At 47.6% G+C, this 24,055-nt stretch overlaps 1 protein-coding gene across 8 annotated transcripts in view; it reads right to left on the bottom strand.

Moving 5' to 3' along the window:
• Positions 1-24,055, bottom strand: part of UBR4 (ubiquitin protein ligase E3 component n-recognin 4) — a 164,504-nt gene that overhangs the window by 16,671 nt on the left and 123,778 nt on the right. For 6 of the 8 annotated variants that reach the window (XM_028741577.2, XM_028741584.2, XM_028741580.2 and 3 more), the window contains 14 exons: positions 23,214-23,341; positions 21,851-21,980; positions 20,676-20,833; positions 20,230-20,339; positions 19,185-19,326; positions 18,342-18,423; positions 18,021-18,194; positions 17,211-17,332; positions 15,188-15,385; positions 14,748-14,828; positions 9,204-9,291; positions 8,096-8,241; positions 5,736-5,843; positions 5,360-5,479 (listed from right to left, as the gene is read on the bottom strand). In XM_028741577.2, coding sequence (XP_028597410.2) covers positions 5,360-5,479; positions 5,736-5,843; positions 8,096-8,241; positions 9,204-9,291; positions 14,748-14,828; positions 15,188-15,385; positions 17,211-17,332; positions 18,021-18,194; positions 18,342-18,423; positions 19,185-19,326; positions 20,230-20,339; positions 20,676-20,833; positions 21,851-21,980; positions 23,214-23,341 — 1,787 coding nt within the window. The remainder of the gene's footprint in view (positions 1-5,359; positions 5,480-5,735; positions 5,844-8,095; positions 8,242-9,203; positions 9,292-14,747; positions 14,829-15,187; positions 15,386-17,210; positions 17,333-18,020; positions 18,195-18,341; positions 18,424-19,184; positions 19,327-20,229; positions 20,340-20,675; positions 20,834-21,850; positions 21,981-23,213; positions 23,342-24,055) is intronic. The other 2 variants (XM_028741585.2, XM_028741581.2) reach the window with 1 other exon arrangement.

Consider the following 24,055-nt stretch of genomic DNA (forward strand, 5'->3'; position numbering starts at 1 on the left):
AGAACTATTGGACCTCTGTGTTCTGAACACATCTTCCAATCGCTCTCATTTATCTAAAGGTTGGCTCGCCGCCTTCCAGTGTAGCCCCAATGACCCCTTGTTTCTTCATGCTTTTTTTACTTTTTATTGAAAATATAAGCCCTATGTTTCTTCCCACATATAAGAAGCTGGCTTGCTTTGCAAAATGATTCTAATATTGCCAGGTATTGAAAGATTGCAAGAAGGTCAACTAGCCTGAAGCCACGTTCGCTCGCTAATTAATAGTGAAAGAAAGCAGACACACTATCTGGCAGAGATGTGTTTGTTTTTATACTTAGGTCTAATGTAATTGCTCCTCACACTTATCAAAATGTTGTCCTCATGTGTAGAATTGAGAAATAAGTTTCAGTTGTTTCTCACCAAAGGGGAAACTATTTTCTTTTTCTTTTTTCCTTCCTGCAGCCCCATTAAATGAATTATAAACTGTGTTTCTGCCTCTGCTGGGCCTCTGCCTTAATCCATTTTGCATAACAGAGAGGCGAGGTGGCCTTGAAATGACTAGACGCTCCACGCTTCATGTAACAGAGTACTAAAAATGCAACAATTTGCAAAAGAATGGATGGATTTATATCTTTGTTTTAAAGCAATGTGCGGTTATGATATTGTATAGTAGGTAGAAGTATATTTTTTAGACCAATGAAAAGTAAGCATGAGGTGTCCATGTGCTCAGGTGACCAATTGGAGCCTTGGAAAGGACTGAGCACGAGGGAATCATGGATGGGAAAATATTATAAAGTGTCTTTGTAACCTATTGCCCTGGGTCCAAAATTTGGAGAATTCTTCTGGACCATTTTATGCTTTCTGCAGACTGCAATAAATCTTATCACTTTGCATGATGCTGTATGTTTTTATTTGGCTAGAATACACTGATTTCCAGACCCCCCTTTGAAGGGCAACACAGAGAGGCAGCTGAATAGCCTCCTCAAGGGAGTATTATAGGGTCCAATTACAGATGGTGCAGAGACACAACAGGATCCCCTTTGTTTTGTTTTTTAAAGATATTTATTAAAGTTTTCTGATTAATACAATAAAAAAGAATCAAAAAGGAAAAAGAAAAAGAGTTTAAAAACACATAGAGTTCACAATACTTATTTTTCAATAACATATTTCCCTGACCTCCTCATACCTCCCCTTCTTGTATTCCAATTCAAATTATTAGTTCAGCAAATCCTTATCCAATTTTACCTTATCCAAACTTATACATCAATACTTAACATATTATTATTTTACTTTTTCTCTTTGATCCAGTTCCTCAATTTGTTTTTGCTAACCTTATTTTCATTTAATTTAGTTCATTAAAAAACAAACAAACCAATTTTACCTTATCCAAACTTAAACATCAATACTTATACATGAGGCAGCATGTCTATGTTGGTTAAAAGAATGGATAAAGCTAGAAAATAAGGAATTATTAGATCTTGAAGGCTTTGATAACAGATTTGGGTGGCACACATACTTATGGTGTGATAAAAAGAGGGTTCACAAAGGATTTGGAAACCACATCTTCAGGGGTTCTTTAATAGAGGTTTGGGACAGATATAAAAATATACTGGAACCAAAAGTCCCACATTGGTTGTCCCCACTAGAGGTAATGAGTGTCAAGAAGACTAATATGAGAGAAAAATGGGGTACATATGGAGAACTGGTAATCAATGAAGGAGGGAAATGGAAATTGAAGCCATATGAACAAATTAAAGAGTATATACATGATTGGCTGCATTATTTCCAAATAAATGAAATGTTTAAAAAAGATCTGAAGGGAAAAGGTTATGTGGAAAAAGAATCAACTTTCCAAAAAGACATAATAAATAACGAGTATAAATTTCTGTCAAAAATGTATAAGATATTGTTGGAATGGTACACGAAAGACGAAGAGGTTAAATCGGTAATGATACAATGGGCAAAAGATTTTGGGTACAATATTCAATTTGAGGAGTGGGAAAAATTGTGGAAAGAGAATATAAAATTTACGGCATGTACGTTATTGAAAGAGAATGTGATGAAAATGTTTTATAGATGGTACATGACACCTGTAAAACTAGCAAAGATGTACAAGGTTGATAACAAATGTTGGAAATGCAAAGATAAAGAAGGGACGTTCTTTCATCAGTGGTGGGAATGTAAGAAAGTGAAAAGCTTTTGGGAAATGATATATAATGAAATGAAAAAAATGTTAAGTTATACCTTTGTGAAAAAACCCGAAGCTTTTCTTTTAGGTATTGTAGGAAAGGACGTAAGAAGAAAGGACTGTAAGCTTTTCCAATATGCTGTAACGGCAGCCAGAATCTTATTGGCCCAGAAGTGGAAACAAGAGGAAATACCGACGATAGAGGAATGGAGATCAAAACTGACAGACTATGCGGAACTGAATAAATTAACTGGGAAAATTGGATATACTAAAGACCAAAAGTTCATCGAGGACGGGAAAATTTGTGGATTATCTGAAAAACATATGTGGCGTAAATACAATGCTAGTGGGATTTCAAGAGGCACTGTAAAAAAAAAAAAAGTATTGTTTATTAGAAATAATGGGAATAGGGAGGAACAATGGCAATACGAAAGAAGGAAATGTGTACTAAAGTTATAAATATGGATGATTGTCAGAGACGCTGAAGGATGTCCGAAACAGTCATAATTTGTTGTATTCGAGACAAAATGTATAACTGGATGAAAACTAATAAAATTTATCAAAAAAAAATTAAAAATACTTACACATCAATACACATTCTTAAAACATTTTTTTCTAAAGTCGACCCAAATTCCCTTCCACGAATTTCCCAATTTTCATACAAATAACAAAACAAAATAAAAACAGAACAAATTATAATTATGTACCCTTTGGATTCCCAGGCTCCACCCCCCCTTTCCCGGTTTCAATCCCCAACAAACGTCCATCAGTCAATCTACTATCAGCCTGGAGATCTCACATCCGAGGCTCTTAATTCTCTCTCAATTCCTCTCTGCCGGTTTTTTTGATAGTCCTTAATATTGAACACCAAATCTCGGAGAAGCTCTGGCCCCACAGGATCCATGTTTCTTCCAGCCAGACCTCCATACTTGAAAGTGGAGCCCAAATCTTGTTTCTTACTCCTTTCAAGTCCAAATGTCCCCAAAGCTCCAACTTCCACCTTAAGCAAATTTGTAATCCTTAGGTCTTCAGATCTCCACATAAGGAGATCTCTCCATTTTTCAATCTCCAATTCAGGCCAGATTTTCCACATCAAGCTTTTATTTTCCTTTGTTACCATCATGTCAGGCCTCAAACTCTCCTTTGTCATCTGCAAAATTACAGCTCCTCCTTCCTTTTCTTCAGGAACAACAAATATCTCCTTCTCCAAATTCTCAAACTCAAGTTTCTCTTTTTGTCCAATTGAATAGGCTTCCTGATTCAAAGCCTTATCAAATTCCATGATGTTATTTACAGTTAAGTCCAGAGTTATAACATTTGTAGCCAAAACATCAATTTGGCCTTGTAACTTTCCCAAGAGAACAAATACTCTGTCCAGTTCAGCCTGGATTTTCCCTTCTCCAGCCATTCTTGTAATGTCCCACAACCCCCTCTAGAGGGATTTTGGTTCCTTAATATTCCTTCTAGTTCAAATCCAAAATTCAAGTTAATTTATATCGGCTCTTCCTTGTTTTCAACAAATTGTAACAAAATTGTAACAAATATAACCAGCAGAAGCAACAGAAACAAAGTTCTCTTTTCCCGTCTTGACAGCTAATTTGACAGCTGTCAGGCTCTTCAATACCTCATCAACAGGCTCTCTCGCGGAGCACTCCCGGGTCCGGGGGGGGTGGCACTTCAGCTCCCTAAGTTAGCTCTTTATCCTCCAGTAAAATTTCTTATGCTGCCAAACCGTGAAATTAATTCCTTTACCAAAAAAAAAAGGGGGGGGGAGGAGTTCTCTCGACCTTAGTTAGCAGGTCCTTGCTTTAAATTATTTACAAGGGGGTGGAGGCAGACTTCCTGTTTACACCTTCCCCGGTTGTGCCTAATTCCTAAAAATTTTCTTTATAAATCCAATTTCTGTACTACTCACGGGTTTTGCTTTTAAAGTCCAATTGTTCACAAGAAGAAGTCAGCGCTCTCCGACCATGGCAGTGCGGCTTCACTCCGCAGGAGAAGCAGTCAACTCTCAGCACCGCGCCGCTCACCCCGTCCCCCGTTCCGAAGCCTTTAAAAAGGCTCCTTCGCGGGTCGGGGGGGCGCAAATGGTGCCCGCCGAGTCACCACGCTCACAGGCATCACCGGCTGTGATTTTTAAGGGTCCCCGTGTCGCCGCAGCGGCAAGACCCGATCCTGCGGAGCCGATTCCCTCCGGAGCTCAGAGGGAATCCGCCATTAGTCGATGGCGCTAACCCGGAGGTCCCAACAGGAACCCTGAGAGCAAGCACTCATGCAGGGTCAATGAAAAAGCTCTCCACCGCAGATCCTTCCATCGTTTCCTAAACATACGTCCTCGTGGGAGGAACACAAGCAGTTTTCTGGCACCGCAAAGTAACCTCCAGGCATTGGAGAAATGGCACTCTTAAGCTCTTTCCCAGGAGGCCAATAACAGAACAGCTCTGTCAATCTACCCGAAGGCCGACGGATGCCAGACTCCCTGCAACTGCCATTAAAACCCCCTCAGGGTCAGATCCCTTCTTAACCCCCAGCCCAGAAAGACAGGAGCAGCTCTCAGCTATTAGTGATCCCCAGCAGAGGAATAATAATAAGAATGGAACTGATAGTGGAATAATAAGAGCTTTTGGAATGGAGAGGTGGGGCAGGGAGGGCATGAGAGACTGCAATGGAAGGGTCCTGGCACAGACACGTCTTGCAATTGTATTTGTAATTTGCACCTCCTGCTTGTCCTGGGACAGCTTTCTGGATCCTGTGGACTGTGAGGGCCCTGGGCACCTGCTGGAATTTCCCTCGACTCCAACCCACAGCTGCCCACAACAATGCTAATTCCACCTGTCTCTGTATGCTGCTCAACAGAGCCATGAAGAAATTGTTATTTAGACCAGGAGTGGGGAGCCAGCTGTGACCCTCCAGATGTTCCTGGGACCCCAAATCCCAGCAGCCCAGGGACGATGAGAACTGCAGCCCCAAAACATCTGGAGGACCACTGGCTCTCTATCCCTGATTTGGGCAATGCCGCCTGTGTCTCTGGCGAATCAAGAGTTCCTAAAGAGAGATGGGCAAAATACAAGCATACAAAATCAGAACAACAGTGAAGAGGATCAAGGGAGGGGAAGAATGAAATCTGCTCCCTGGATGCAGAAACCGCAAAGCTCCCCCTTGCCCCCACCCCTCCCACGTACAAACACTCACCTTGTCCTCACTTAGTGGCTCTGCGTTGGACTCATCCAGGATGATCTCCATGATGCTGAGCACCTGCTCGGCGACAGCTGCCCCTCCGCTGTCTTTGCTCTCCTGCTCAGCCACGAGAGCCTGACGAGAAGGGTGGCGAGAAGCGTCACAGCAGCCCGTGCCCCGACCCTCCAAGAAGCCGCCCAACTGGTACCAGCCTCCCCCTCCCAGGCCAGCGTGGCATAACACACAGGTAAGGGAGGGCAGCGTGGCTGAACAATTATGGAAACCGCTCTTGCTGTGGCCAGGGAGTGGGAAGGCGGCTCTGGGAACAGAGAGGGAGCCCAGCCACCCCGTATTTTCCCCCATCTCCCGATGGCAGGAGGCTCTGCCTTACCAGGTTGAGGGTCCCCAGCATGACGTTGAGAGTGTTCATCTCCAGCTTCACCAGCTGCTGGCGGTTAACCTTCACTTTGACACAGTAGCTGAAGAGTTTCAGCAGCACCTGTGTGGAGGGGGAGACGTGAGAAGTCGCCTTCACAAATTTTAGGACCGTCAACCCCAATGTGGAACCTGCTCCTCACTTTGTGCCCCCCTAGCTCGCTTGCATCTCTTGAGTGCTCTGGGTTCTCCCTGCTGGGAGCCCTGCAGATCAGGCACTGGCTCCCTGCACCACCTTCTGGTCAAGGGGAGGAACTGCAGGCAATGCCAGCCAAGGCAAAGTCGTGCCCCTCATCATCACCGTCCTGGCTTGTGGCATCAGGTGATTGTTGTTATTATTATTATTTATTGAATTTATATACCATCCTATGGGACATGGGTGGCGCTGTGGGTTAAACCACAGAGCCTAGGACTTACTGATCAGAAGGTCGGCGGTTCAAATCCCCGCGTCGGGGTGAGCTCCCGTTGCTCAGTCCCTGCTCCTGCCCACCTAGCAGTTCGAAAGCACGTCAAAGTGCAAGTAGATAAATAGGTACCGCTCCGGCAGGAAGGTAAACAGCGTTTCCGTGCGCTGCTCTGGTTTACCAGAAGCGGCTTAGCCATGCTGGCCACATGACCCGGAAGCTGTACACTGGCTCCCTCGGCCAATAAAGTGAGATGAGCGCTGCAACCCTAGAGTAGGCCACGACTGGACCTGATGGTCAGGGGTCCCTTTACCTTTTTTACCATCCTATACCGGGGGGGGGGGGGTCTCAGGGTGGTTCACAGGATAAAATCAAGATATAAAACCACAAATGCCTAATAAAAACAAAAACATCCACCCATTTGCCTCCACCCCCCCGAAAAACATTTTAAAAGGGAATAGGATGTAAATCGGATCAACCAAAGGCCTGATGAAAAAGGAACCTTTTTGCCTGGCGCCTAAAGGTGTGTAATGAAGGCACCAAGTGAACTTCGCTGGGGAGAGCATTCCACAGACGGGGAGCCACTGCAGAGAAGGCCCCGTTCTCATGTTGCCACCCTCCAGACCTTTTGAAGAGGAGGCACACGAAGGAGGGCATCAGAAGAAAATGATCTCAGGTAGGTTCATATGGAAAGAGGCGGGCCTTGAGGTATTGCGGTCCTGAGTTGTTTAAAGATTTTATAGGGGGAGGGGGACCTGATGCTTAAGTTCTCAAGATGGCCCCAGGGACGGGTGTGGGCAAGATTACTGCATTGCAGGGAATTGGACCAGATGACCCTTAGGCTCCATTCCAACACTACAGTTCTGTGCGAAGACATAGGAAGCTGCCTTATACAGAGTCAGGCCACTGGCCCATCTAGCTCAGTATTGTGTCTAGACTGGCAGCAGCTCCACAGGGTTTCAGGCAGGGAGCCCCTCCCTGGAGATGCTGCTGGGAAGTTCTGTATGCAAAAGAGGGGCTCTGCCACTGAGCTGTTTTCACTACAACCCTGTGAGATAGGTGAAGCCAAGAGATGGGGACCAGCTCCAGGTCACCCCAATGAACTTCATGACTGACAGGGGATTCAAACTCTGGTCTCCCAGGTCACAGTCCAACAAACACGCGAACCACTAGAGCACTGGCTCTAATGAACGACAGGCAGGCAGCAGGTAAGATGGCTGGTGTTTCTTCTTGTTTTTTTATTCTGTGAACCGCCTTGAGATCTATGGATGAAGGGTGGTATGTAATTGTTAAAGGTAAAGGGACCCCTGACCATTAGGTCCAGTCGTGGCCGACTCTGGGGTTGCAGCGCTCATCTCGCTTTATTGGCCAAGGGAGCCGGCGTACAGCGTCCGGGTCGTGTGGCCAGCATGACTAAGCCACTTCTGGCGAACCAGAGCAGCGCACGGAAATGCCATTTACCTTCCCGCCAGAGCGGTACCTATTTATCTACTTGCACTTTGACGTGCTTTTGAACTGCTAGGTTGGCAGGAGCAGGGACTGAGCAACGGGAGCTCACCCCGTCGCGGGGATTCAAACCGTCAACCTTCTGATCGGCAAGTCCTAGGCTCTGTGGTTTAACCCACAGCGCCACCCGCGTCCCTTTTTATGTAATTGTTACGAATAAGTAAATAATAAAGAAAATTGGGGGGAGTGCTCTTGTGAGCAAAAGAATACAAGGACCCAAGAAGAGCCTGCTGAATCAGGCCAATTGCCCATCTGGTCCAGCGCCCTGTTCTCACCATGGCCGAACAGATGACCTTGGGAAAGCTTGTCGAATGGTTCTCCCATTCAGTCCTTTGTCAATGAACCTGAAAGGGCCACAAACAAACACAGAAAGAGGGAGCGATGCGGGGGTTGAGAAGAGACTCACTGTCAGGAGGTGTCGGCCTTGCTTGAAATCCTTGATGCCGGTCAAGCGGTTCAGCATGCAGCCCAGCCCCCCGCACTGTGCCATCACGCCCGCCATTTTGTACACTTCTTCCTCATCCTCCGCTTCATCTGTGGAAAAGAAAGAGGCTGACAGGAGAGAGGCAATGGCATCAACAAAGCTGGGAGGAAGCACACACCAGCCACTGCGGGGGGAGGACTCAAAGGGGGACAGCGCCAGGCCACGTTTCCCCCCTTCTGCCAAAGAGCAGCTAAACAGGTGGGGGGAAACCATTTGGAGGTGGCTGAGCTGCAACTCCCATCATCCCTGGCCAGGGATACTTGCCAGGACTGATGTAAATTAAGATGACGAGGCTTGCTGGATAAGGCCCAATGGGGCCCACCTAGCCCAGAATCCTGTTTATGTCCATTATGGGAAACCCGCAAGCAGGACCTGAGTACAAGAGCCATTCTCTCCTTCTGCCGTTTCCAGCAACTGGTATTTGAAAGCAAAGCCTTCACAGTGCCCAGAAGCCACTGATAAGCCTTATCCTCCCATGAATTTGCCCCATCCTCTTCTAAAGCTATCCAAGTTGGTTGCCCATCACTGCCTCCTGTGGAAGTGAGTTCCATAGTTTAACCAGGCACTGAATGAAGATGTCTTTTCTTTTGTCCAACCTAAATCTTCCACCATTCAGCTTCACTAGGTGAGTTTGAAGTTCAGGAACATTGGGGGTGGGGGAGGTTCCCCACACCTGAAGTCAATGGATCTTCTGCACAGGTAATTCCCTCCCAGGGAGGGGTGGCCGATGCACAGATTGTTTACCACTCAGTTCCCCCAAAGGTTCGCTGCATTCTATCCAATGTAAGTCCTGCTCAGAGTAGATCCATTGAGGCTAACAGACATGACTTAACTTATGGTTCCATCCACGTCAATGGATCTGTTTTGAGTAGAACTTGGTTGGATGCAACCCAGGATTGTTGAGACCAGAACCAGGTCAGAGGTGTTCAAAGCAGTTGGACTGCAAAAGTGACTTTCTCCAAGGGAGGCAACCTCAGCCCCACAGAGCTCCCACTGCCAGTAGCTGTCGAGGGAGAAGCAAGCGCCGTACCTGTAGTGGAGTCCAACGACTCAATGAACTCTTCTGTCGCATCGCCCAGTAAGCCTCGCATGCGGTAAATGATCCTCATGGGCTCCCCCTGCGGAGAAAGAAGCCGGAAGGAACCACAGTGGAGTCTTTGCCGAGCCCCAGAGAAGCCTTAAATGGGCAGCCCCTTTTAACCAGGGCTGAGCTAACCCCACAGGAAAAGGGGGGGGGGGTCCTGTCAGTAGCATCAGGATAGTCGAGGTTCTGGGCTACACTATGAAGAGTCTTCGAAGGGAGCCAGCAGCCAGCTGTGAGCTTCCCTAATGCAGACCTTTTTAGGGTCTCTGCCAGGAGGCGCGTACAATTTTATTATGTACATGCCTTAGGGAGCTCTTTGATCCAGCAGTCCTCTGAATAAGTAAGTGCAGAGAAACAAAAGAGCAGTTCCTTCCCCTCCTCCTGCTCGCTCTTGGTGAGGGGGAAAGGGGCGCGGCAGAGGAAAAGGAGGACTATGACCCACTCCGCAATGAAACAGGATGCGGGGCGGCAGCAGGGTTAATTCCTGCCTAGGGAAGCCTGAGTCGTCTTGCCCCTTTACAGCCTCAGACCAATCCCTGGCATATCTCGTTAGCTAGAGAGAGCTGCAGAGGCAGAGCAAGCAGGAGAAACGCTTCCTTGGAGGGCTGCTGCCAGTCAGGGTAGACAGGACTCAGCTTGACGGGTCAAAGGCCCGACTCCCAAGAAACAGATTTACAATCGTACCTTGGTTTTCAAACAGCTTAGTTCCCGAAGGTTTTGGCTCCCGAACGCTGCAAACCCGGAAGTGAGTGTTCTGATTTGCGAACTATTCTTGGAAGCCAAACATCTGACGGGGCTTCTGATTGGCTGCAGGAGCTTCCTGCAGCCAATCAGAAGCTGCTCTTTGGTTTCCGAATGTTTTGGAAGTCAAACAGACTTCCAGAACGGATTCTGTTTGACTTCCAAGGTACGACTGTATTTCATAAAATGGATGTACCACTTGTAAAAAGCAAAACGAAACTCAAAGCAATTTACAAACAGACCCAAAAAACGAAATGATCAGTAAAAGCAGTTATTGAAAACCGTCACAAAATAATTAACAATAAGCTAAAAGCTACATTAGAATGCAGGTCAAGATTCTTCATGCCTGAGTGTTTGCCCAAGCAAAAATATTTTGGGCTGGCATTGGAAAGGGCACAGTGAGGGCACCTGGGTGGCATCCACAGGCAGGGAGTTCCTAAGGTGTAGGTACCACCATGTTGGAAGAATAAAAGGAGCTTCACATGTACAGGTGTAGCTTTTCAGCAGCTGCCCTGGAAGTCCCTGCCGTAACCAGCCTTTGACTCAACCATATTTTGCCCTTAAAACCAGTATCTACATAACATTCGGGATACATGCTCGAGAACAGGGAGACTGAAATAAAATATACGGAATGAGAAGATATGTTAATTTGATTGGCTTTTCTTTTTCTTAAATAGACGCAAATCTCCCTTGCTGACGTGAAGAGGATAGAAAGGGGGGGGGGGTGAAAGAGAGAGAGAGGAAGAGAGAGTGACAGTTTAATAAGCTTTTAAGTTGAACAGGGTATTAGGAGAGTGGCTAAGCAGAGAAGGGACTTGTTACAACTTTCCCTGTGGGGAGGAAGCTTGTTTCGTGCCAGAAGCCTTGGCTGTTTGTCTCTCTCTCCCTTTCTGAACTTTAATGCTGTTTTAAGTTTGAATACAGAGCAGGGAAGAAAGGGAAGGGGGGTGTATATTTGGGGTCCCAGCTTTGGGAGAAGGAGGCCTTATTTGGGGTGGGGGGGATACTGGGGGGGTGCAGAGAGGGAGAGAAGAGGACCTGTCAAGAAAGTCTGCAGCTAAGCCTAATGTGGAATAAGCAGTGCTTAATGTCAGAGAAGATTCCGGAAAGCGCCGGGGAAAACCCTCGGGGGAAGATCGGCTCAAAGGCCGTGCCAGAGACCCGCAATTAGCACCGCGGGGGGCTCTGGTAAAATGGCAGACGAACAAAGGGAAAGCGGGTGAAAGAGAGACAAGGGAAACAAATGCAGCCCTGAGGTTAGCTCCTTGTGAGCCTGTCTATTTCCTAGGGAACCAGAGAAGGAGCTGCAGGAGGAGGAAAGCGCGGGGGGGGGGGCGTCACAAAGGGGAAGGAGATGAAAGCTGCTCAGGCGCTGACAGCAACGCTGACAAAAACTCTCCCCGGCCTTTTCAGCAGGGCAGCAGGGCATCCTGGGAAGCCACGCAGGCAGAGACGCAACAGGCGATGGTCACACACAGCCTGGAAAAGGGATCTGGAGCGGGGCTGGCTCCCAAGCCTTCGTTGCATGAATGACTGGCTATCTGATTTCTAGACCGGTTAATATATTGAAAAATTATCTGCAAGCAACATACGAAAAACCTGAAGCCGCGACAGACAGTGCAACCGAAATATTGCGCAAATGCACAGTTACATATGGAAACATTGCCGTTAATACGAAATTTTACTAAAATGTAGGTCTGTATAGTTAAAGCCATGGTTTTCCCAGTAGTGATGTATGGAAGTGAGAGCTGGACCATAAAGAAGGCTGATCGCCGAAGAATTGATGCTTTTGAATTATGGTGCTGGAGGAGACTCTTGAGAGTCCCATGGACTGCAAGAAGATCAAACCTCTCCATTCTGAAGGAAATCAGCCCTGAGTGCTCACTGGAAGGACAGATCCTGAAGCTGAGGCTCCAATACTTTGGCCACCTCATGAGAAGAGAAGACTCCCTGGGAAAGACCCTGATGTTGGGAAAGATGGAGGGCACAAGGAGAAGGGGAGGACAGAGGACGAGATGGTGGGACAGTGTTCTCGAAGCTACCAGCATGAGTTTGACCAAACTGCGGGAGGCAGTGGAAGACAGGAGTGCCTGGCGTGCTCTGGTCCATGGGGTCACGAAGAGTCGGACACGACTAAACGACTAAACAACAACAACAACAACATAAATCAATACCAATTCATTTTCCTTTTGACACAGCTTTCAGGTTCTCGACCAGGGTCCAAACTCTCAGACTCCCCAAGAGCCTTGCTAGGATGGTTGTATATTTATTATTGAGTGACTGACTGCATTTACAGCGTGCCTTTTTCTCCAGGGAGTGCCTTCTTCTCCCCCTCTTATCCGTTAATCCCCAAAGCAACCCTGTGAGATGGGTTAGACCCAGAGAAGGCAGTGCCTGGCCCCAAAAAGTCACACCCAGTGAGCTTCACAGCCAAGCAGGGATTCGAACCCTGGTCTCTCCCAGGCCCTGGGCCGATATTCTAACCACTACATCATTGGCTCCCATATCACAGCTGGGAACCCTTTAGATCCAAGGTGCATTTGTGGGGAGGGAAGAGGAGAGAAAACGAAGAGGGTCTCTGTACACACTTTGGTATAGTTTTCACCTGCACCAAGACACAAATAAAATTTCTCACTCTCGCACCTCCAAGCGAGGGCAAGCTCCACTCTGCTTGCTGGGTGGCCAAATGCTTTAAGGTGCTAAGCGCTAGGGAGAGGCCCAGAGAATAGGGCTGTCATACGTCCGGGTTTTCCCGTGCACATCTGGGAATCGGACAGCAAAATGGAGTGTGGGCCCATTTTTGCTGAATCAGCAAAATATCCAGGGAAAGTAGGGAGATTTTTATTTATTTCTTAAAAAATCATTAAAAAAATCCAATAAAAGCCCTAAAATGAATTTTTGGAGGAGAGCTCAACAACTCTGTCCAGCTACTTTTACATTACGAGGCACTGTACATATTAATTAAATGAAATGCATTTTTAAAACGAAGCTCCCGGAGCCACGTATTTAATGGACCCTCATCTCTGTTCAGCCTCTGAGTAAGGATCAGGTTTGTTTTCTTCTCACAGCAACTTTCAGGACAAGCATTGCCGAAAGCCGTATTCTTAAAACACAGAATTATAACATTTCTCAATTATATACTGACTTGGGGGGACACTGCAGCTTAAATTTTGGCACGTGGCGAGGACCGGGGGGGGGGGGTGTGTCACCAAAGACTCAATAGCCAAATACATGAAACCAACAGGGTGAAAGCAAGTTCCCAGTGACTTTTCTGCATCCAGCCTAATTTTACTTCGAAAAGTTCATCGACTTTCCCCCAACAAACAAGTCAGTTGCCATTTTGCCATGGAAGGGGCATATTAATGCATTAATTTGTAATAATGACCGGGGGGGGGGTGTGGATACACAAATACACGAAGTGGAACTTGACAAAAGGCCCCGTAAGGAAGAGAGGATGAAAGGCTGGAGAGAGGGAAATGCTAAGAGCAATCTGTGAAATATTCATCGCGCACACGCACACACGTACGGGGGTGAAAAACCTAGACTCATATTAAATTCTGAAATGCAGGTCTCTCTATTCAGGAACTGTCAGTCTGTTGGAAACACAGGGCCATTCGGATCCATGCATCTGAATGCATTAATCTCCCAACTGCTTCTCGACAAACATGAGATTCTTTTGAACTCGGATGACAAGGCAGGGGTATTTTAACATATTCATTCCTAGAGGCTTTCTGGAGGATAATACCCAAAGTTTGGCACTGATAGTCAAAGCAAAGACATCAAATGCTGGATTTCCACCCCAACCCCCAACTCCCCTTTTGCAGGGGGAGGGAATCAAGTTTCCTTCCCATCAAAAATGTCCTGAGCGTTTTGCATTTCTGCGAGCATATATATAAACCCACAGCCCTTTTCCGTCTCGATGCATCACCGTTCTCATATACTACATAAAGAAGTTCCATCGCTTCGTGATTTCATGCTGCAATTCTGACCTGGCTGGGCAAAGCCAGGTCCACTCGGCTGACCTGTCAACTGGAAGTACTGACTTCCTAATTTTGATCTGTGATCATCAAAATACTATCAGCCCTCTTAAGATACCAGCAGTCACCTGCTAGGTTTTCTTTTGGCTGGACGCAGCCTTCCCTAGCCCTTCCATGCTGCAATGCAACTGTCCCACAGATCCACAAATCCTTCTAGACATACAAGGTGCATTTCTGTCTGGAAATGAAGTCTGGCTGGCATCTGGGTGGGGGCAAGTAGCCTCACTGCCAGCCCAGTTTCGGTTGTAAAGAGGAACTAGGCCTGCTCATCAGGATCAAGATACTGAAGAACCAGGGGTGGTGAGAAAAGTTAAATAATAATTCTAGGGTGCTAGTGTTCTTTGAAATGCAGATGGGACACAGTGGCCTAAAGCAGAGAGGGAAGGAGATTAGCAGGCAAACACACAGATTTCACGACCCACTCCTCAAAAAGAGAGAGAGAGAGAGAGAGAGAGAGAGAGAGAGAGAGAGAGAGAGAGACCTTTTGAGAAGGGGGCCCCAGCAAAAGGATCCCTGCACACATGGAACAAGCAAAGCCTTTGGGGCTGTTGACAGAGGTTGGAGCTTTGTATCCCAAGTCACTATTTTTCAGAGGCAATGAACAACTTGCAGCCAGAAGAGGTCATAAGACACAATGAAAGCCCCACAGGATTGGGCATTTTGTGTGTGTGTGTGTGTGTGTGTGTGTGTGTGTGTGTGTGGAGAGCCGTACCTCATTGGTTGGGCACCAGACTTTCTTGTATACCTCAGCCACCGGGAGGTCAAGGCTGATGATCTTGTTGTTCACCAAGAGCTGAAAGAAAGAAAACATGAAAACAGCAACTCACTCATGGGGGAAAAGCAACTCATGGGTAAAATGCATAATAGTGGTCCTTCCAACACTCCTTTTGAAGTGTGCTCATTGCCTAGACATCTGGAACATTTGAGGGCCCATTGCTCAGCGGAAGAGCACATGCTTTGGATGCAGAAGGTCCCAGTTCAAACCTGGCAACTCCAGTTAAAAAAGGATCAGCGACACGCAAAGTGGGGAGCATCAGGTCCAAGAGATGAATGAGGCCTTTCAGCTCTTTTCTTATGCGGCCCTCCGAGCTCCCTGGCAACATCTGGAGGGCTCCTCATCCGTGCTCTTCCCCCCTCCGCAACGTTCCTCACCTCCATCCCACTGTCGTCCTCCAGCAGAGCCACCAAGTCGCAGTCCTGGCAGATCTTGTTCTTGATGTCCCTCATCAGGGGCCCAATGCCCGGCTCGTTGCTGCTGTAGGGGTTGCCAGGCATCCGCCCCTGGAGGAAGTCTTCCTGCTGCGGGTCCTTCTCCAGGGTGACAAAGAACTCCGTCACCTCGTTCTCCTCCTGAAACAATGGCAAAGGGTGGGAAATGAGCCCGTGTCTCCTGCTCTGAAACTTGGCTGGTCCCTTCTGCACAGCTGGCAGTGGACAAAATGCAAAGTAGTGCAAGGGATAGCATGGCCCAAACTCTGTGCCTAAAGGGAAGGGTCTAAGTATTGAAACCCACAGGAGAGGCTGCCCGTTGTATCTCTGTTTGACTTACCATTCTCGCCCTGCCTCCTTCCTCAGCACAGTTCCTGTGGAGTGCATTGGGTGGGAATTGATCATTCTATAGGTGCAGATGTGGGCTACAGGGCAGAATTACTCTTGGAGCTCATGTTTGCTGACTGGGAAAGGTTATGGACCACCGGTGTGAAGTTTACGGCATGTAATGCTTTGAAAGAAAATATTATGAAAATGATATACAGGTGGTACATGACCCCAGTTAAGCTTGCAAAAATATATCATTTGCATGACAATAAATGTTGGAAGTGTAAGGAGACTGAAGGAACATTCTTTCACCTATGGTGGACCTGCCCGAGAGTGAAGGCCTTCTGGGAAATGATCTATAATGAACTAAAAAAGGTATTTAAGTATACCTTTCCTAAGAAACCAGAGGCCTTTCTTCTGGATATTGTTGACCAGAAGGTGTTAAAGAAGGATAGAACCTTTTTTATGTATGCAACAACAGCAGCAAGAATACTCATCGCAAAGTACTGGAAGACACAAGACCTGCCCACACTGGAAGAATGGCAAACGCAACTGATAGACTACATGGAGCTGGCCGAGATGACTGGCAGAATTCGAGACCTGGGAAAAGAGGAGGTGGAAGAGGACTGGAAGAAGTTTAAAGATTACCTACAAAGACTTTATAAATTGTTTGAATGTTAAGAAAGTGCATGAAAGGAAGGAACTTGGCATCAGTAACCTAGATGAGAAATGTATGAGAATAAGTTGAACCATAAAGATGAGATTCGAAGTAAGGTTATGCTGAAACTAAGTAGTCAAATACTTGATGGAAATATTTAAAGCTAGAGGCATAACACATTAGATCTAGCACATAAGATTTGAAATAAGGTAATAAATTGCGGAACATAACTTTTGTTCGGAGAACGCAGGAAAGGGAGACGTGAGGAAGTCCAGAGGATTTTGGAAAAATGTATGAAAGGTTGTGATTTGCTATCTTTTTTCTTCTTTATACTTTCTGTGTCTGTTATATGCTTGGTGATTTTCTTTTTTCAAAAAATGCAATAAAAATATTTATAAAAAAAAGAAAGAATTACTCTTGGAGCTGTCTGTCTGTTGCACCTCTGCACGAGCCATTGCCTTTTAGACATTTTCCAAAAATAAAGCCTCCTATTTATATTGGGAGGCAGGGAATTTAAGTTTCCACTGCAGGAACATTGTGCATCAGCTCTCTGGAGTTAGGGAAACACATAACTGTCAAACTTTCAGATTTGAAAATAAGGGATCAGCAGCCTCACCTGTCCTGGGGACAGTCTACGGGATAACAAACAATCCAGGATAGCAGTGGGAAGCAGCGGGAAACGGCGCTGGAATAAGGGAATTTCCCGCAAAAAAGGGGAAGGTTGACAGCTATGGAAACAGACTATCCTGGCTACCATACGCAAATCTACATTTCTAGAAACTGCATCATTGTCCATTGCAGTTGTGCCAATATTGCTATTGTGTGCTTCGCTACTGTGGCAGCGGGAGGCTCCCAGCCACATCCATGCGCCACCCAAAAAATGTAGGGTAGATGTTTGCGTATCTGAGGGAGGCACCCCTGAGATTTTGGCTGGGTCCAGCTGTCCCTCCTTAGCGAACAGAAACAGATCAGCTCCCCTACCGGATAGATAATGCTGCAGAGCCTCTCAAAAATGAAGACGGGTGTCCGGTAGTCAACGAGGCTGTAACGCTTGGCCGTTTCAATGCACACTGCCATGAAGGCCTTCGTTTCAGATTCTGTGCCTGCAGAGAAAAGCAATGGAGTAAAGTCTCACGGGGCTTCCTGAATCATCTCCTTAGTGTAAATCCATGCATTGTTAATCTTGAGGCTGGATTACTGCAATGCGCTGGGTGTGGGGCTGCTCTTGGCTCAGAAGCTCCAGCTGGTGCAGAATGTGGCAGCCAGACTGCTGATGGGGAATCTGGCTTACAGCATGCGACACCCTCATTAAATCATCTGCACTGGCTGCTCATCCAGGTTCAGGGTCCTTGTATTAACTGACAAAGCCCCAAACCTTTATATATATCCCACCTCAGTCACTGAGATTATTTGCAGGAGCATCGCTGGCTGTTCCCTGAGTTGGCAAGGCTCACTTCGTAGCAACAAGAACAGAGCCTTTAGGGTCCATCAGCCCTGTTCTGTGGAATGCTCTGCCACTGGAGATTCAGCTTCTGTGCTGACCTTTAAACATCTGCTGAAAACTTTTCTATTCACAGACCTGAAAACAGGTCTATGAAGGCAATGCAGAATACCTCTTTACATGGTTTCTGATTTTTCAGCTTTTATGCACAACTTTTAAAACCCTCTGATGTTTTTCATGAATAAGCACAAATATTTTTATAAAAACAAAACAAAAACACCCCCCCCCCAAAAAGCCTCTGGTCCCAGGAGTTTCGTAAGCTCCCCACCCCCCACCGGCGCTCTCCCCACCTGTCGTCATGTCCTCCAGCATCTCCAGCAGCATGTCCTGGGTCTCGTCGATCAGCTTGGTCCGCTGCACCACCAACTTCCTCAGGCACAGGTAGCCGTTCAGCACAGTCCCCACCAGGCGGCTCTTGAAGTGTCGTTTGATGGACTCGACCTCCACAAAGGAGGAAAGGAGGCCTGGGGGAGCAAGGAATTAAGGCTCAGTTTACAAAGTGAGGACGCCGAGAAGAGAGAGAGAGAGAATGGGACAAAAGTCCAGCCCACACAGAAATGGCACGTCAAGTCAAGAAAGGAGGTGATGGAAGGAGGAGCAACAAACATCACCTGTGATGCTCTTCAAAGCGTATCCCTGCTGCAGGTCAGTGCTGAGTGTGGCCTCCTCCAGGGCGAGTAGACGGGCAATTTCCTAAAAAGCAGAGAGGAGCAGGTTATGAAGGTACCATGTGGGGGGGGGGGGGTTGTATCATTCCTACTATTGACACTGGATTATTAATCACTTTTTAAACCACTATTGCAAGGCAATTCACATATAAAATGATGAGAAACAACAAAGACTTAAACCACAAGAAGTGGACACTCATAGTAAAAGACCCATTTACTGATTCAGCTGGAAAAGCCTGTCAGAACAAAAATGTATTCTATTATTTCTGGAAAGGGCAAATAGATTGGGGTGTGTATTGTCTCTCGGCAGGGATGCTGTTCTACAGAACAGGGGCAGCCACACTAAAAGCTCTGCTCCGAATTATGACAGTGTGGGCTTCTGAGATCTTTGGAACCTGCAGGAGAAACTCTCCTACAGACTGCAAGGATCCGATGGGTGTATAAGAGATAAGGTGATCTCTTAACGAACTGGTCCTGAGCTACAGAGGGCCTTAAATGTTAGTGCCAACACCTTGAACTTGGCCCAGAAGCAGATTGGCAGCCAGCACAAATCCTGAAAGCAAGGTGTTAGATGCTGATAGTAAGTTTTGTCACTGGAGGGAGGGAAGGGAACTGACACAGGTCACTTGTGTAACAGAGCACAGCTTAGATCAGGAAGTGCCAAATGCCCTGTTCAAACCTCACACCTGTCGTGAATTCACTGGGCAGATGCAAACTGCTTTCCCTCCCACCTCTCAGTTCTCAGACTTCTTGGCGACAAGCCCCAGGTAGAAAACCTTTCTTTACCTTTGTAATGAGGTTGCCAACGTAAGGCAGGACCCCCCTGGCCGCCAGGTAGACCTTCCAGCAGGCAGGCTTGATGAGTTTCTGGTAGAGCGCCAGGTACTCTGCTGCACATTCCCCAGCCATGCTCAATTCATCCAGGTAACTAAGAGAAAGGCAGAGAAAACACTGGCGAGTTGGAAATAGAAAAAAGAGAACTGACTTCTTTGTAAACAGAGAAGCAAAACACTGATACAAAAGTGAGTGGAAATTATTTAACTGGCAGTGGGGAGATCCTTGCACCTGCAGGGCTTCTCAAGTCCTTAGAGCACGAGACTCTTAATCTCATCATTGTGGGTTCAAGCCCTGCTTTGAGTCAAATATCCCTGCATGGCAGGCGGTTGAACTAGATGGCCCTCATGGCCCCTTCCAACTCTACAATTCTATGTTCCTATGGTCCCCCAAGTGGGATGCGGGTGGCGCTGTGGGTTAAACCACGGAGCCTAGGGCTTGCCGATCGGAAGGTCGGCGGTTCGAATCCCCGCGATGGGGTGAGCTCCCGTTGCTCGGTCCCTGCTCCTGCCAACCTAGCAGTTCAAAAGCACGGAGTGCAAGTAGATAAATAGGTACCACTCCGGCGGGAAGCTAAACGGCTGGTTTGCCATAAGCAGCTTAGTCATGCTGGTCACATGACCCGGAAGCTGTACACCGGCTCCCTCAGCCAATAAAACGAGCTGAGCGCTGCAACCCCAGAGTCGTCCGCAACTGGACCTAATGGTCAGGGGTCCCTTTACCTTTACAGTGGTACCTCAGGTTAAGTACTTAATTTGTTTTGGAGGTCCGTTCTTAAGCTGAAACTGTTCTTAACCTGAAGCACCATTTTAGCCAATGGGGCCTCCTGTTGCTGCCGCACCGCTGGAGCACGATTTCTGTTCTCATCCTGAAGCAAAGTTCTTAACCTGAGGTACTATTTCTGGGTTAGCGGAGTCTGTAACCTGAAGCGTATGTAACCCGAGGTACCACTGTACTTTTATGGCCCCCCAAGAAGAGGGAGCTTGCGCCACTGTACCTGGTGAGCAGGTCGAGGATTTGCTGCTTCCGGCTGGGGATTGTGGCCAGAGCTTCAACGATGGTGCAGGCAGCCTGCCGGGCAGCCTGGGTTGCAGGCGTGAACAAGACCTACCGGGGAGAGGAAATTGGGTCACTCGTGAGTCTCATCTCATGCAGGGTTGAGACATCTGGCTGCAATGACCCACATCTGGCCCCAGAGCCCGAGGTTGCCCCACCCCAGTGTACATGGAACACCTGTAAAAAACATTTGGGTTTCTCTATTTTAAGAGTGCATATCCTACATTTCACCACCTGGGTCTGAAGGCAGCTTACGACGACCCAAGATACCCATGAGATAAAAAGCCTGCATCCAGTGCAGAGGAATGTCACGCCGTTCCCGAGGGACAGATGTGAAACAGCTCTAATCAGATGGCGCAAGCTAGAGCCTTTGGGGAGGGTCCATACCTGCCGCAGCCAATTGTTGTGTCCCAGCTTGAGATCCAGGGGGCAGGTCCTCTTCCCCCGCCTGCTCATGAACTGCTTCCACTTCCAGGTGTACTTTTCCGTCAGGTAAAGGTGGCGAAGCTCCGTCCTGCTGGGCGACTTTCCATTGGCGTCGAGGCCTAAAGCGAGGGTGAGGATTCGAGTGGAGGTTAGCGGAGGTGTCCCCTAACCAGGTACCAAGAGCTACCTCTGTTTCTCAGGGGCAGGGCAAGAACTTCACTTTCCCGAGGGCTGGGAACTTTCCACGGGGATGGACTCTCAGGCTCGTAAATGCAGTGTGAGGGTGTAGGAACCGATCTCATACTGAAGTTCCCTTGTGAAGGAAATTAGTCTGGATTAAGCAGCAACAGGTGCAGGAGATGTGGGGAACTTTATGGCCCTTCAGTTGTTTTTGAACTGCAACTCCCATCATCCCTGGCCACGGGCCATGCTTTCTGGGGCTGATGGGGGAGTTGTAGTTTGGCAACATCTGGAGGGCCAAATGCTCCCAACGTCTAAGGAGCAGAACAAGTTGTTGGGATTTTCCATCCCACCTTTAGCTGCACGCATGGGATTGTTATGTGTCACATATCTGTTTACATTCCAGCACTGTTTGCTGGTGTAAGCGGAACTTCCACTGTATTGCTTTTGCTTTGACTCTCTCTCCGAGGAGACGGCAAGAAGAGACGACATGCTTCTTTGTCTTGATTTATGTTTAATAAATTTGTAGCTCATAGTATGTATTCACAAGCCTCAGCCTTTTCTGGTGTGCAGTTTACACTGCTAAGTATAGTGTGCCCAAGTCTGGGAGGCTTGGGTCACTAATTTATGTTGGAGCCAGAGGTCGATGGATCTTCACAGCAGCATGGCTGGAAGGAGACGATCCAGCTGGGGGCTAGCCAGCTGGCTTCCGACCCCCGGATGCCGACACAAATATGTCCATAAAAGGGCGGCAACCAAGATGAGGGGCCTAAAAAGTAGTGGGCTTTCTGCATCAGTGGGGGGGTGGGGTGGTCCACCTAGATGACCTTGGACCTCCTTGGACCTTCCAATGCTATGATGCTTTGAGTGCAAAGGGCAGAAGAGATTGATCTCTCTCTCTCTCTCTCTCTCTCACACACACACACACACTTACTTCTACAGGGCACAGTACGTACCTCTGGCAGGGAGGCATTTCTTCCAAGCCTCGTATGAAGCTTTGGGGTCCCTCTTGAGCCAGAGTTGGGCTTGAGCGTGGATTTCATTGCTGTAGGGCTTGACGGTGGTCAAGGAGTCCACAGGGGTGTCCTAAAGAAGAACAAGGAAATGCTGTGTCAGCCTGAAGCAGAACCAGTCACCTACAGGCCAGATATTCAGAGAACCTCCTGCATCTAGAGTGGGGTTATCCCAATGTAAAGTAGGACTTTGCACCAGTGTGTTGATACAGATGCTTTCATCACAAAAGCTCTGTGTTTCGCATGCAGAAGGTCGCGGGTTCCACCCCTGGCATCTCCAGGTGGGGCTAGAACAGACCCTGCCTGAAACCCTAGAGCAGCTTTTCTCAGCCTATGGGTCCCCAGATGAACTACAACTCCCATCACCCCTAGCTAGCAAGACCAGAGCTCAGGGATGATGGGAGTTGTAGTCCAACAACATCCGGGGACCCACAGGTTGAGAACCGCTGCCCTAGAGACAATGCCAGCCATTGTAGATTTTACTAAGCTAGACAGACCAATGGCCTGACTCTGTGTAAGGCCGTTTCCTACTGCACAGGATAATTAAATTACTAATGGGTTTTAGCAACTGCTTTATACCTACATGCAGTGCAGAACCAAAGTGAAGTTTGGCCAGATTTTATATTTTGATGTTATGCCAAGTCCATCTATCTTGCCCAGTAGCAGCTGGTGGGGGGGGCACCCCATTTTATCCTCACAATGACCCTGTGAGGTAGGCTAGGCCGTGAGAAGCAGCGACTGGGCCAAGGCCCCCCCAGTGAACCTCATGTGGCCAAGGGGGGGGGGGATTTAAACCCTGGTCTCCCAGGTTCTAGTCTGACACTCTATCAATACACCACACTAGTTCTCTGGAAATTCTAGGGCCCAAAGCTGGGTTACCTCCTTTCCCACAAAGCATGTGCTTTTCCACCAAGCTAAAGGAAGATTTCCTTCTGAGTCCTTTTTAAAGAAGCATATACCCCACCCTATTGCAAAAAGAAACAACAACAAAAGCCCAATAATCAAGTTGGCTTACAGAATAAAATGGAGCAAATAATATAGAAAACACACACCAAAATCAGTTAATTAACAAACACAGCGATTCATAAAAGCTGTGCTCAAAACATCTTGGAGTCTTCTGGTTCCCCCATTCTGCCACCCCTACATGCTCCCATACATCCAAAATCAGAAAATATGTACAAAAGTTTTCCCCACGAGTCTTCCCAAGCACATTCTGCCTAGGAGGATTTGCTCAAGTGGAAACAGGATTCCAGCGATGAACCAGACGGCTCAAGAATCCCAAAAAGGGCTGCAGGGGGAAGGCTACCTTGTTCTTCTTGCTGGTTGGAGCCGGGGGCTTGATCAGCTTCTGCAGGATGCGCAGGCACATGAGAGTGATGTTCTCCACCACCACCGGCGTCTTGATGTTGACGGCCATCAGGAAGAGACTGAGAGCTGGAGGGGGAGCCAAGCGGGAGGGGGAGAAGGAAAGACATCACAGAAGGCAGCACCAAACAGCAAGGCAAGGATATAGACACATTATTGAACGCCCAGCAACTATGGGGTAAACCATGGGTTGACAAACTAAGGCCTGGGGGCCGGATGCGGCCACTCGCCTTCTCAATCCGGCCTGTGGACGGTCCGGGAATCAGAGCATTTTTACATGAGTGGAATGTGTCCTTTTATTTAAAATGCATCTCTGGGTTATTTGTGGGGCATAGGAATCCGCTCATTTTTTCCCTTCAAAATATAGTCCGTCCGCCCCCCCCCCCAAGTCTGAGGGACAGTGGACTGGCCCCCTGCTGACCCCTGGGGTAAACTGTTAAAGCAAAAGCCTTCCCACATATCCAGTCTGCTTCTGCTTGCCATTGCCCATCAAAAGGGGGAGACAAAGCATCTTGGAAGCATTGAGCGGCCTGGAGATGAGGACGGTTAGATCCAGGGCTCAGATATGCCACTGGATCACCTTCTCCTGTATCAAACTGCTCTTCAGCTGCCCATCATAATCTGCAGCCTTCCTCCAGGTGCCACTTGCTGTCTGAAGTGTGGCAGGTGGCCACTGGAGAAACAGAGACTTTCCTGTGGTGGCTCCTTGCCTTTGGTGAAATGCCCTCTCAAAGCCTAGAGACCTTGCTGCTGTCATTCAGGCCCAGACAAAAACCCTGCTCT

This window comes from Podarcis muralis, chromosome 7 (genome assembly GCF_964188315.1).
Source record: "Podarcis muralis chromosome 7, rPodMur119.hap1.1, whole genome shotgun sequence".
In the NCBI taxonomy this organism is placed as follows: Eukaryota; Metazoa; Chordata; class Lepidosauria; order Squamata; family Lacertidae; genus Podarcis; species Podarcis muralis.